The sequence below is a fragment of the Drosophila obscura genome, unplaced genomic scaffold, assembly GCF_018151105.1.
Source record: "Drosophila obscura isolate BZ-5 IFL unplaced genomic scaffold, ASM1815110v1 contig_1, whole genome shotgun sequence".
NCBI classification, from domain to species: domain Eukaryota; kingdom Metazoa; phylum Arthropoda; class Insecta; order Diptera; family Drosophilidae; genus Drosophila; species Drosophila obscura.
In genome coordinates this window covers 2,067,337-2,079,803 of record NW_024542679.1, presented here as the reverse complement: position 1 = coordinate 2,079,803, position 12,467 = coordinate 2,067,337, and the positions used below count along the sequence as shown (strand labels likewise).

The following is a 12,467-nucleotide window of genomic DNA, read 5'->3' as shown; positions in this document are numbered from 1 at the left end:
GAGCGTTGCATGCAGCAGCAGATGAGGGCCAAGAGTAAGGCAGGGAGTGCGTTGATCGTTGGCAGGAGGGTGGGGTGAGAGGTGGGGGGGGAGGGCATCATATCATGGCCAATGTCTTGGCCAATTCTGGTGCTGAATGTCATTGAACCTCTCTCCATAGCCGGGCAGAGGATGCTGGGCTCGAGGTTAAGTTACAAGAAGGAGTCGGAACGCAAGGGGCTGGTGGGTTGTTGGGTTGTTGGAGCCCTCAAGAAAGGGTCTTGGGTCTCTTGCAGGGCCGGGGCTTTGGCCCGAAGTGGTTTAAGAAGCTGCAGACATAATTGGCCTCGTGAAGTGGTTGGGGCAGGGTAGGTGGCAGAGGAAGGCAGTGGCAGAAGGCTGAAAAAAAAAAAACCACTGAAGATGGCAACCCAAGAGCAAGCATCTTTCTATAGGCATTGGAGTGCTTAAGAGTGCTCCTTGTAGGGCTTACAGCGATTTGCTAACCAAATGTTGATCATCTTGTTAAGGAAACAAAAGACACAGAGATGGAGAGACAGAGAGAGAGAGAGAGAGGGAGATCAATGAAGAATGCTATGATATTATTTTATACAAAAGATAAATGCAAGTATTTGAAATTGAAGCTTTGTATTATTATTTATATATAATCTTCACAATAAATGTGTACAGATTTTAACGGACTAGCATAGATCATTTGAAGATCTAAAACTGATCTCCCATTTCTGGACTCTCTTCTTTATTCAATGCCAATGGTATTATTCTTATGGATAATCTAAATTTGGGGGAACATTTTCTGAACCCAATGAATGCTGCACATGCCAGCGATCTTTTCCTTATGATTTTGCTGGCAGATATTAAGGTAGAATCTGTACAAGATTTTTGCACAGTTCTGTAACAATGAAAACCTCATTAATAGTATCATAAAAAGAGAAAGAGACGCCCTAAATGCGTTTTAATGACTGCTAAGAGGTAACCTCTGGTCTCGTTAGGTAGGAAACCCTTTGGGGGTCATAAAACCAACGCAGATGTTTCTATTTGTAAGGAAACCAAACAGAAAACGAAGATAAGTTTAAGAAGAAGTTCTCAGCAGTATATTTGATCCTTTCTTGTGGTATTATTTTGCACTTATAATCACTGGCCCCCGTATATTGGTACCACTATGCAGCAGATCAACAAAACAGAGACTACATAGATCTCTGCGATCTCTTCGATATCTGATCGTGTTAAACCCCTACCCTACTCCTACCCCTACCCCTACCCCTGGCCCTACCCACTCTGCAAACGACACAACACACTTTGTGTTTTTCACTCTCATTCCTTGTTGTCTCGATTTGATCGGCAGATTTTTCTTGTTTTCTCTACAAAGAAACTCTTTGCTTGTTGGTTTTTTTCCTGTCTTGTGCTGCGTTCTGCTTGAAAGTTATTCTTGAGCTCTTGGGTCTTTGGTGGGCTCTGTCTTTGGCTCTTTGGCTCTTTGGAAACCCGTTCCACAGTCTCAAAAAGGGGGCTTTGAGAAACCTGCTCAGTCTATTTTTAGAGTCAATTAGCTGCGTGCAGCCGATGGACGTTTGTGGATGGATGGATGCTGCCTGCATCTATCTCTATCTCTGTAGGAGATGCGTTTTCACCCATTCTGGGTTAATAATTCATTAGAAATGCAACACAAATTTAACGCCCACAAAAACACACACTTGTGCGGTGGGTTGGGGAGGGGCGGCGAAGGGGAGGAGATACATGTTATTCTGCTATGCAAATGAAGGCGGTGGATGGGATTTAAATGTAAGTAAATGGGTCAAATAGATTCGAGGAGAAAATGCTAGGAAAAGTAAAGCCACTCGAAGTTTTCTTTGAAGTTAACTTAAGTGAAGGTATCGGCATAGCCCTTGTCCCAACCCCCCTACCCACCCCAAAGAACCCGTTCTGAAGAAGGTTCCCTGCGCGAAAAAAAAGGGGCATAAAACAAGCCAGAGAGACACGAGATATCTGCTCAGATCGAAGTCGTCTGCTAAGGACATTGACTTGGTTGGTTTGGTTTTTTTTTTTGTTGTTGTTTATGGCGCTCCCTCTTCTTAACAAGTTTTCGCCCAGAGACCCAAATCTTAATTTTTGGGTTCTTTACGAATTTTTTTTTATGGGTTTTCTGGGATTTCGTTTAATTGATTTTTTGGTCTCTTTTTTTGTTTTTTTTTTGCACGCGTTCGACGATCTCATTTGCTCGAGTTTCGGGGGCTCCAAAAATGTATGCGTTGTATTATGCAATTTCCAGAGGTAGTTTTTTTTTGTTTGTTGTTGTTGTGTGTGTTATCGCACCCATCGCTGGGCTTGGGTCGTCGATTCGCCTGTCGAATTAACACCTTGCTCACATAGCACATAGCAGGTGGGCGACTGTGCCCGCATTGGGGCGTGGCCCCACCTAAAACGGTGGCAACTTTCACTCAACAATCGTGTGGAATAATAAAGAAAACAAAACCAAAAAAAATAAAGTACAACAAAACGTACAATTCACATGCAAAGTGGGTGACAAGCGACGAGCAAGGGGGGCGGCGGCGGGCAGAAGTGTGAGTGGTGGTGGGTGGGAGGGGGGCTAATGCCTGACAGAAGTAGGTGGGAAATGTCTGACGACGATCTCTCGTCATCCAACAATTACCTCACTTATCAAACGTCGCGCACCCGCACTCGCACTCGTAATATTTTGTGTGTCATTATTCATTGTGTGTTGTCAAGGTCACATAATACAATATTTTTGGCAATAAATATTATTTATGAGTGAAATTGTGACATACACACACACACACACACACACACAATGAATCCACACAACAGCAGCCTCTCCTCAACTGCAATCTGCACTGGCCTCCAGGGCAAACTGGAGTTCAAGCTGGGCCAGCGGGGCAAGCCGCTGCTGGTGCACGACGCAATGGTAAGTCCGTAATGCATAGATTCGACAATTGTCCAGTCCCTTAATACAGCTATTTTTAAATTAGCGAACGAGATTATACCAAAAATACCTCGACGGCAATATGAACAAGAACTAAAAGATCTCTTTATCATGGATCCAAAGAACCGTATGGCGACATGTATTCACTGTTTAGCGTCTGTCAGAACAAAGTTTAATCCCGGGAGACAAATACGGCGGATCCACCCCGACGCACTGCCGACATTGCCGCCTGTGATGCAGACAATGGACATGTCCACGGACAGCCTCCGCATCGGTATCGGCATCGTCGGCATTAAGTGTACAAGAAAGCAATCTGATCCAAATTTTTTCCAGCGAAGAAAAGCTTACGCTCCGAGGTTAAAAGGTTAAAAAAACACAATAATTGAACATTTTCATAGGAAAAATTTAAACCTATCCGAAATATGCGCCAGAAATTTGCAAAAGCAAATTTTAAAGTTCTTTCCAGGAGAAGTAGGCAGCGGCCGGGATTGGCAGAAATGTCTAAAAGAAAAAATTACAGAAGGTAAGAGGTTACACAATAAATAAATAAATACATAAATAAATTGTATTGTATTATATATTCTCTCACTGGAACGCGGAGAGAAGAAAAACTTGAGGACTGCAATGTCTCTAAAGTATGCTGGCCATGGACCATGCGAGTCGATGACATGCCTGAAATGATCAACGATAACAATAACAATCAACGGCCGATAATTCTCGATAATGATGATTCAATTGAAATAAATATCAAAGATTTTACAAAGAACGGAGAGTTGTATCTGGCGCAGCACCATCTGGCGGTACGTAGCAGCACTACGCCGTTTGGCGTGTTTGAAACTGTGTTGGGGTGAAACCGCTAGAGGCGCCACCACTGCATTTCTTCTTTTTTCTATTAGATAATTGTTTCTTCTTATTTTCTATTAGAAATTTATAGTAAGAAAAGAAGCAGAAAAATGTATAATAAAAAAAAGAGAAGAAAAATATCGATCGCTTTTGTACGATAGTCCATGGATAGTGTACTCGATAGCTATTGGCTGCTCAACGCAGAAATGAGCTGGAACATGTATCTGGACATGTCGAGAAACATTCGTTCAAAAATCAGCCGGGAGCACCCTATTCGTTGTTTTTTGTTTGCCGGGAGCACCCTGTTCCAATTGTACAAAATTCCGGCGAGATTTTAATTCGCGTTAAAATTAAAATTATACAATAAAACGCGTAAATTTTGTGAAAAAAACATGTGCAATGTGCTCTCGGTTTTGTTGTTGATCGATGTGCAGTGAAGGACGGTGAGTGCACGTGCGTTTTAAGTGCAACAAAAGTGTTCAAGCAACAGCAACAACAACAAAAGTGCGCTGGGCTGGCAGAGTGCGAGAGAGAGCGAGAGAGCAACAAAGGGGCCAATAATAACAAAAAAAAAAGAAAGAAAACAAAATTAATTGAAATTTTTTGGTTCGAAATAAATACATACATATATAATAGAGTGGCTGAGGAGAAAGAACAATTAAGAGAAAATTATTAACGAATAAATAATTAAGCGCTGCTTGTCCCTTGTGCGTGTTTGTGTGTGTGTGCGTGCGATCTCTGCCCTGCAGGCTGTTCCACTGAGCCACCTCTCTCTCTCTCTCCACCACACGTTTCGGCGATGAAATAAAAGAAGAAATTATCTCCGGTTCGCGCGTGTGTTTGTGTTTTTGAGTGTGTGTTAGTGTTTAGTGTGCTCCCCTGCTCCCACTCCCACTTCCGCCCGCTTCCTTGTGCTCCTTCCTTCCAACTATAACGCGACACTCTCTTTCTTATCAGCAGCAGCAATTTCTCTGCAACCACTCCACCACCCCCGCGCGTCATCCAAAAACGTGACTAATGCACTGCTCGCGTAGCCTCTCTGCTGCTGGCGCCGTGGACAACACAACAACAACATTCTATACGGCAGCAGCGACATCGGCGTCGGCAGCAGCCTCGGCCAGCACAACGCCAACGTCGAACAAGACGACAACAATGGCCACAACGGGGGTAACGGCGACCACAGGGCCAGCGGCAACAAATGCTAAAGATGGTAAGTTAGACTAACTAAAAGCCAACATCCAATAAAAGTGACCTAGTAAGCGGTACTAGGTACCAATACAGCTGCAAAGGCAGACAAACGGAATAGGCAAATCAAGAGAGAGGATAACATGACTGTTAAAGTTCAAGGCAAGCGTACAGTTTGAGAATGCTGAGCAATGAATGAGCAACTGTAATTGCAGCAAGTGACTCTAAAACTCCCATAGGGGAGAAGCAGCCCATAAGGCTGAACTCTTTGAGGAGAATATTGAACTAAATCAAAGCTAAAGCTGAAGTTAAAATTAATTATTATTATTATTTGGTGTACAATCCCCATCCATTTTTATACACTCTTCTCCCTGCTAGTCTTTTATAGATTTCCTCCTTTACTTTTTCGCTCTCATTAGTTTTTATTTGCGAGCACATTTGTTTGCCGTGCACACAGATTAACTACTAATCCATCAAAAGCTAAATCCTTTGCTTTGTTCTGCCACTAAATCCCCCACCAACGCGCGGCATGCAACCATCCACTCTCCCCCGCCCGCTGACGTAACTTGTTGAGCAATCTGAATACGACGATGCCATACAATACGACACGATAGATGGATGTACGGATTTCTGGTTCATTTCGGATCATTCCAAAAGTGGTTTAAAGAAAAATTGGTGAAAAAAACCAGAGTGAGGCGACGGCGATGGCAATGGCAATGGCGAGGGCAGCAAATAAGGCAAACATATTAATGAGAGCCGCCGTTGAATAGCAAACAAATTCAGCAACAACAAAAATAAAAGAAACAACAAAACCATAACCAGAAATAGCAACAATAAGAAGCTTAAAAACAATAATTAAGAAGTGCCGCTGCTGCTGCCGCTACCGCCGGCCTGCTGCTGCTGCAAAAATGTGTTTGTACAAAAAACTTTAAGTACCAAAAAATGTAATTGCCACGGCGGGCCAATGAGAAGCAAAAGAGGGCAGGGGTCTGGGGGCCTGGAGCATTTTTTGGGAGCATAACGAAGGTCAGCAAAAGGCCTGAAGGTCATAGGCATTTCGACGTTGTCGTCACCTCTGAACCCGCTCGAATTTATTGATTTTACGCGCAGCAGCGTCAGCCTCAGAAGCACTTAAAAAAAGAGAGAAAGACATTTTTGAGAAAGGGCAGCGTGGTAATGGGGAATACCCTTTCCCAGAGGTCTTTTAAAGAATATGCTTACTTTGGTCTAAAAGCTTGAAACTTGAAAAACTATCCATAAATTTCTTTACTAAAAGCTGTGAAAATTAATCAAGAAAGTGAAAAAATTAACATTGATATATGTATCTTTCCTTTTGAATGATTTTTCTAAAAAGTAGACGATTCGACATAAAACTTGATAAGGTTAAATTTCTTTGAGAATACTGCAATATATCCCAAACAAAACTGAAAGAAAGTTAGAGAGATGAAATGACTAATATTAGTGTTATATTTTCATCTGAATAGGAAAAGTTTCCCACTGAAACCATACGACCCCTTCTAGAAAGGGTACACCACATGCATATTTCTCTTTATGCTCTTTCAATTTACCTTTTATTTATGCATATACTTTTACATCTGTGTGAATGGCACACACATATGTATGACTATATATTCGTGTATACATACATATGTACATGGATATGTAACTGTATTCCTCCTCCAAGTCAGAGAGCGACTTATATATGCCGCTTGCTGCTGCTGCTGCTGCTGTGGCAGAGGAGGGCCCCCTCGAGTTGTAGTTTTCTTTGTGTGTGTGTGTGTGTGGCTTTGGCTTATGCCAAAGGCCAAATGCAAAAACCTGCTTTTTAAAAGCCAAAAACCAAAACAAAAAGCAACAACTACTAACGATATAAATCCCCCTCAAACCATGGCCACAAAATGTTTAGTTTTTGTTTTTGTTGTTGTTTGCAAGAAAGTTTAATAAACTATGGCACGAAAAGAGTAGCTAACGGAAACTCAGATACACAGACATAATAATTAAATCAACTCAATGGCAACATTTTGGTAACAATTTTATGAATTTTCCATCATTAGATAATACGCCTCTAATTACTTCCTACAACTAGTTGTTCTTTTTTTTTTATCCGTACCTACATTTATTTAGACAATTTTCAAGCAATTTGTGGTGTTCTTTTTCTTATCACTGAAGGAAACAGAAAAAGACAGACAGAAAGAAAGAATGTGTGATAAGATGGTTGGAAACAGCAGTGAAATGTGTGATTCATTTGAGTGATATGCGAGTATTAGTAAAGAAAGAATGACTGTAATTCTTTATGAAAATAAGTTGGCCTTTTGGGGCTTAAATATTCCAAATATATTTATGAATTACATCTCATTTGGCATGCATCTCCGTTTGACAGCATCAAAAATTAAATTTGCACGCCTGCATTGCGGTTGTGAGTTCAGTTTAGAAACGAGCAATCCTAGAGCCGTTCCTCCCGCTATTAGAATGATTTACTATAAGGCATACGTACTGCTATTGGCCCCCCTATTCACCCTTAGAGCTGTGACGGCAGATTGCTGCTATGACAAAGGAGGAAAGTGCAAAGACGGAACTAAAGTAGTTGGCAGCTTCTGCGGTGTTGGACGCTGCAATATGTTAGGCTGCAATTGTGATGGTGGATGCAGAGGTGCCGATATTCCACCTGCTAGACTTGCCAAAATTGCAGCAACTGCTTCACCCACGGGCAATTGTTGCCCCTCTTATTTAGGATGGTGGTGCCTCGACGGCACTAAAGCTCCGGGCCATTTTTGCGGTATTGGACCTTGCGATATTTTAGGATGCAATTGTGATGGAGGGTGCAGAGTACCCAACTAAGAAAATGTTAAACATGCAAAAATATTCGAACCAAATTTATTCCAACTAATTGCCGTTGTTTGGTTGGAGAATAGAGATCTGTAAAGACAATCTAAGATATTTTCAGTACCACTCAAAGATCAGTTTAAGATTTTTAAGAATAATCCGCTTTGATCCATACGAAATTAGTGTTTTTTCTGGAAAGGATTCGATTGGATGCAGTTTAATGTGGCACTACGAACACAAGATCAGTCCAAGAACGAGTGTTCCGCCAAGCAGTTAATTATAATTATGATCTGCAAGGCTTTCGTACTACTAGTAGCCCTATTCTTCTTTGGAGATGTGACGCCAGAATGCTGCTATGCCAAGGCAGGAAAGTGCGGCGACGGAACTAAAGTAGTTGGCTCCTATTGCGGTGTCGGACGCTGTAATATGTTGGGCTGCAATTGTGAAGGCGGATGCAGAGGTCGCTTTGCAACTATTGGTCATGAGGAACTTTTTGCACTTGTTGCAACTGGTAAACCTACGGGCGAAGGGTGCTGCCCCGCCTATAAGGGATGGTGCCTCGACAGAACTAAAGTAGTTGGCCATTACTGCGGTGTTGGACCTTGCAATGTGTTCGGATGCAATTGTGATGGTGGATGCAAGCGATACACATGGGTAAACCTGACCAATGTTGGTTAATAAAAAACAGAAACACTAGACATTTCCTGTACCTTCCTTAATACCTTTTATTAAACACTTTGGCAGTGTAGAAATTCTTTGGCCCTTGACCCTGCCTGGGAAAATCTCATTAGGGATTTGTGTTACAACCGGTTTCTGTCTGTCCTGTCCATCAATTAGGACGAGACCTGTGTAGCAGAGGGGAGCAGCTGGAGAGTGTAACTATTTTTATGGCTTACACAGAAAGTTGTTGGCCAACACAATCCATGTGAGCTTTGTGTGGGGGATTACCTTGTGAGTGTTTTGGATTATTTTCGAGTTATTTTTTAGTCAACCAAACATTCAGTTTGCTCTCCGTGCAGCCACATGCAACCTTGTGGGGCGGCACATTTATTGGGGTTTCCATACACGTAAATGACATAAATTGTATGGCAATTTTTGGAGACAGCGCACCAAAAGCAAAAGTACTGTAAAGAGAAAGTTGGAATACTATTTTTGGGGTTGATTATTTTAAACTCTAGCCGACACCTTTGGTCGGTCTGTCTGTCTGTGGGGGTTAGAGGAAACAGATTTAATTTGGCATGCCACTAACTTCATTTGCAGTGGATTCCCACCATTTACCAGCAACATTAATTGTTGATTTTTACGGCTGCATTGCGAATTGGAGATCAGTTTTCAAGCGAGTGTGCCGTGTAGCAGTCAAGAAGTCTTTGAACCCATCCCTCCTGTGCTTAAAATGACGTACTCCACGGCAGTCTTACTACTATTGGCGGCCCCCCTGTTCTTCGTTGGCGAGGTGCTGCCAGAATGCTGTCGAGCACATCACGGAATGTGCCTCGACGGATCTGATGTAGTTGGCCATTATTGCGGCAAGGGACCCTGTAATATATTCGGATGCAATTGTGAAGGCGGATGCCTACCCCGGAAACTAATTGATCACCATAAACTTTTTGCAATGATCGCAACTAGTAGGCCTGTGACTGGAAATGGAAATGCCTGCTGCTTCGATATTAAAGGATGGTGCAAGGACAGAACTGCCGTAGTTGGCCATTATTGCGGTGTTGGACCTTGTAATATATTCGGATGCAATTGTGAGGGAGGCTGCCGATATTACCATTGGGAAAATTTGACCATAGTGGATGAGCAGAATAAAAATAAAAATAAAAATAAAAAAAATAAAAATCACTAAAAATTCCACAAATAATATCCCCTTGTACCTTCCATAATTTTATTAAACACTTCTGCAGTGTACAAATAATTTATTTTTGAGGTTCGTTATTTAAAGCTCTAGCAGACACGTAAACTGTTAATCAAACGAATCGAAAGTCTTTAACTATGAAACAGATTTCATTTGGCATGCCACTAACGTCATTTGCAGTGGTTTTTATTTAGCAGCATCAACAATTACATTTTCACGGCTGCATTGCGCTTATGAGATCAGTGTGCAAGCGAGTGTGCCGTGTGTCAGTCGAGCAGTTCCCTTCTGTGCTTAAAATTATGTACCATAAGGCCTTCGTACTACTAGTGTCGCCCCTACTCTTCCTTGGCATCGTGACCGCGGAATGCTGCAATCACAAAATTGGAATTTGCTTGGACGGAACGCCTGTTAAAGGCCATTATTGCGGCTATGGACCTTGTAATATATTCGGATGCAATTGTGAGGGAGGATGCAGGGATCGTGATACGCCACCTCCTGAACTTTTCAGGGTATCAACTGTTTCGTCTCAGGGCCATTGCTGTCCGGCTTACTTTGGATGGTGGTGCCTCGACGGAACTTCAGTAGCTACTTATTTTTGCGGCATTGGAGCTTGTGATAAATCCGGATGCCACTGTGAAGGAGGTTGCAGGCAACGCAAGCAACGCAAGCAATAAAAATGTCAATGTTGTTCATTCGCACAGAATCTTTTATTATACGGAAAAATCTCTTTGCACGATGCCAGATGAGATCTATCGAACCCCATTTGAGGTTGTTAAATATCATAAGTTCGAGTATTTATGATATTTATGGCAACTAATTTCACACAAATAAATTTTCATTAAAAGAACCGGACCCATGGCCAAACAGGCATACTCTGCTCTACAGTATTTACAGTTGCGCGGAATCAGTGCAGTTACAGTTAAAAATGCACTTATATTAGCTGCATACAGTTGAAGAACCATTGTATATTACAGTTGCAGCATAAGAATAACTTCTTACAGTTTGAGAGATACTTCAGGTGTAGAATAATAACCTTTAACAGTTGAAGATGCACTACCTACGCACACAAAAAGAATCAATAAACCTTTACAGTTGAAGAGCTATTGAATATAGAATATAGCCACTTGAGACCACCCTCTTAAGACCCCACAAACCCATATTGAAGCCCAGAACCCCCCACCCCTCCCGGCATACATTTATCACAACTAATTGTCGCATATAAGACTGTGGAACTACAAAACCATTATCAGCAGCAGCAGCAGAACTCGCACCTTTACTATACCATTCCCTATGCCTCTTGCTATCTCTCTCATTCCCCTATTGACATTACATTTTGTTGTATTGTTTGCCTGTTTATTCTTTCGACTCTTATTTTGTTGCTTTTATCAGTTGCTTATCGCAAAAGCAAAAGCAAATGCAACGCTAACCCCACAACAGTAAATACTTCGAGTATATGGGAGAGAATGAGGAATACTACTTCGTTCCTTTTGGAGAAACTCGTTCTCCCATTTCCAATTAGTGCACGGAACGGAACCCCTCACCCCGCCAGTCAACAAAAGCAGCAGCAAAAATGTATTTTATAATTTCAATTTAGCAACAGAAAAAAAAAAAAACAGTCATAGAAATTCGGAGACCCAACAGACAGACATTGGAGCGTAAATTGTAGATAACTTTTGTCAAATATTTAACGATCATAAAAAAAAGGTAACCAAAATAATACAAATATAATTCCCTCCACCCCACCCCACTCTACTCTACTCTACACTTCTCTTCTCCTCCACTTTTGCCCATATTTGTTATTGGTTTTGGGTTGGAAATAAAAAAAGGGACTTTTGCAATTAGTGGATTGCTAATAAAACATAATGAACAAAATAAACACAGAGCACAGAGTACTGAACGGCAGAGTGCAGAGGAGTGGGTACCACATATTTATATTGACATATCGGTTCGAATTTACAGTTCGGTTAACAGTTGCAGAAAAGTGGATTTCCCCGCGATTCACAGCAGATGCTGCTGCTGCTGGATGCTGACGCGACATTTAATGCTCAGTAGTTGAGGATTTAAGGGGTATATATTGTGTGGCTTTATACTTATTTTTTTCTCCTTCTAAGCGCAAGTCTCTGATTTCTCCCTCCACACATATGTATGTATAGCCTATCGAAGAGGTATCCCTTGGTCGTAACAGCCTATATTTTATTACTACGTGTTTGTTTGCTCGTTTCACGTGCCTGGACCCTTGGACCCAGGGCTTCATTTGGTAGAATGCATTTCACCAGTCAGCCAGCCAGCGGCTGGGCGTCATTTTTCAATTGCCTGCGCAACCTGTGTCCCTCCTCCAATTGCCACAGTTGCCTTTGCCTCTCAGTTGTGCCACACAGTTGAAGTGGCAGTTTGTCATGAGCAGCAGCAGCAGGCCAGGCCAGGCCAGACCATGCCAGGTGTATGTCTGCTCATCGCATTTCCTGTAGCTCCAGCTCTCGCGGGGATTGCAATTTGATTTGTGGGCGACCACGGTCTGCTCCGTGGTCTGCTCAGAGTCGAGCCGTGTTGAGTCCGCTTCCATGCCATGGTCTGCTCCATGCTTCATTCTCCATGCTGGTTATAGTGTGAAGACTTGAGCTAAATTGCCGTGAGAGTTTATGCCCCCAGCCCAGCCCAGACCCAGACTTATGAATGAGCTTATTGTGCATTCTTAACAACTTAACTGGTGGATAGACGGGCGAGGGCCTTTCGTGTTGGCTTCTGTGGTAATATGTCAACTTTTATCATTAAAAATGCAAAAAAAATTGCAGGAAATCTACGAAAGAAGTGAATTAAGATTTT

General features: G+C 42.2%; 1 protein-coding gene across 4 annotated transcripts in view; it reads left to right on the top strand.

The window, feature by feature from the left end:
* Positions 1 to 4,062: 4,062 nt before the first annotated feature.
* The window catches only part of LOC111076841 (cyclin-dependent kinase 14), a 118,121-nt gene continuing 109,716 nt past the window's right edge, over positions 4,063 to 12,467 (top strand). For 2 of the 4 annotated variants that reach the window (XM_041594761.1, XM_041594759.1), the window contains exon 1: positions 4,739 to 4,991. In XM_041594761.1, the coding sequence (XP_041450695.1) occupies positions 4,799 to 4,991 (193 nt within the window). In that variant the 5' untranslated portion in view covers positions 4,739 to 4,798. Of the gene's footprint in view, positions 4,235 to 4,738; positions 4,992 to 12,467 lie in introns of those variants that run through there. The other 2 variants (XM_041594758.1, XM_041594755.1) reach the window with 2 other exon arrangements.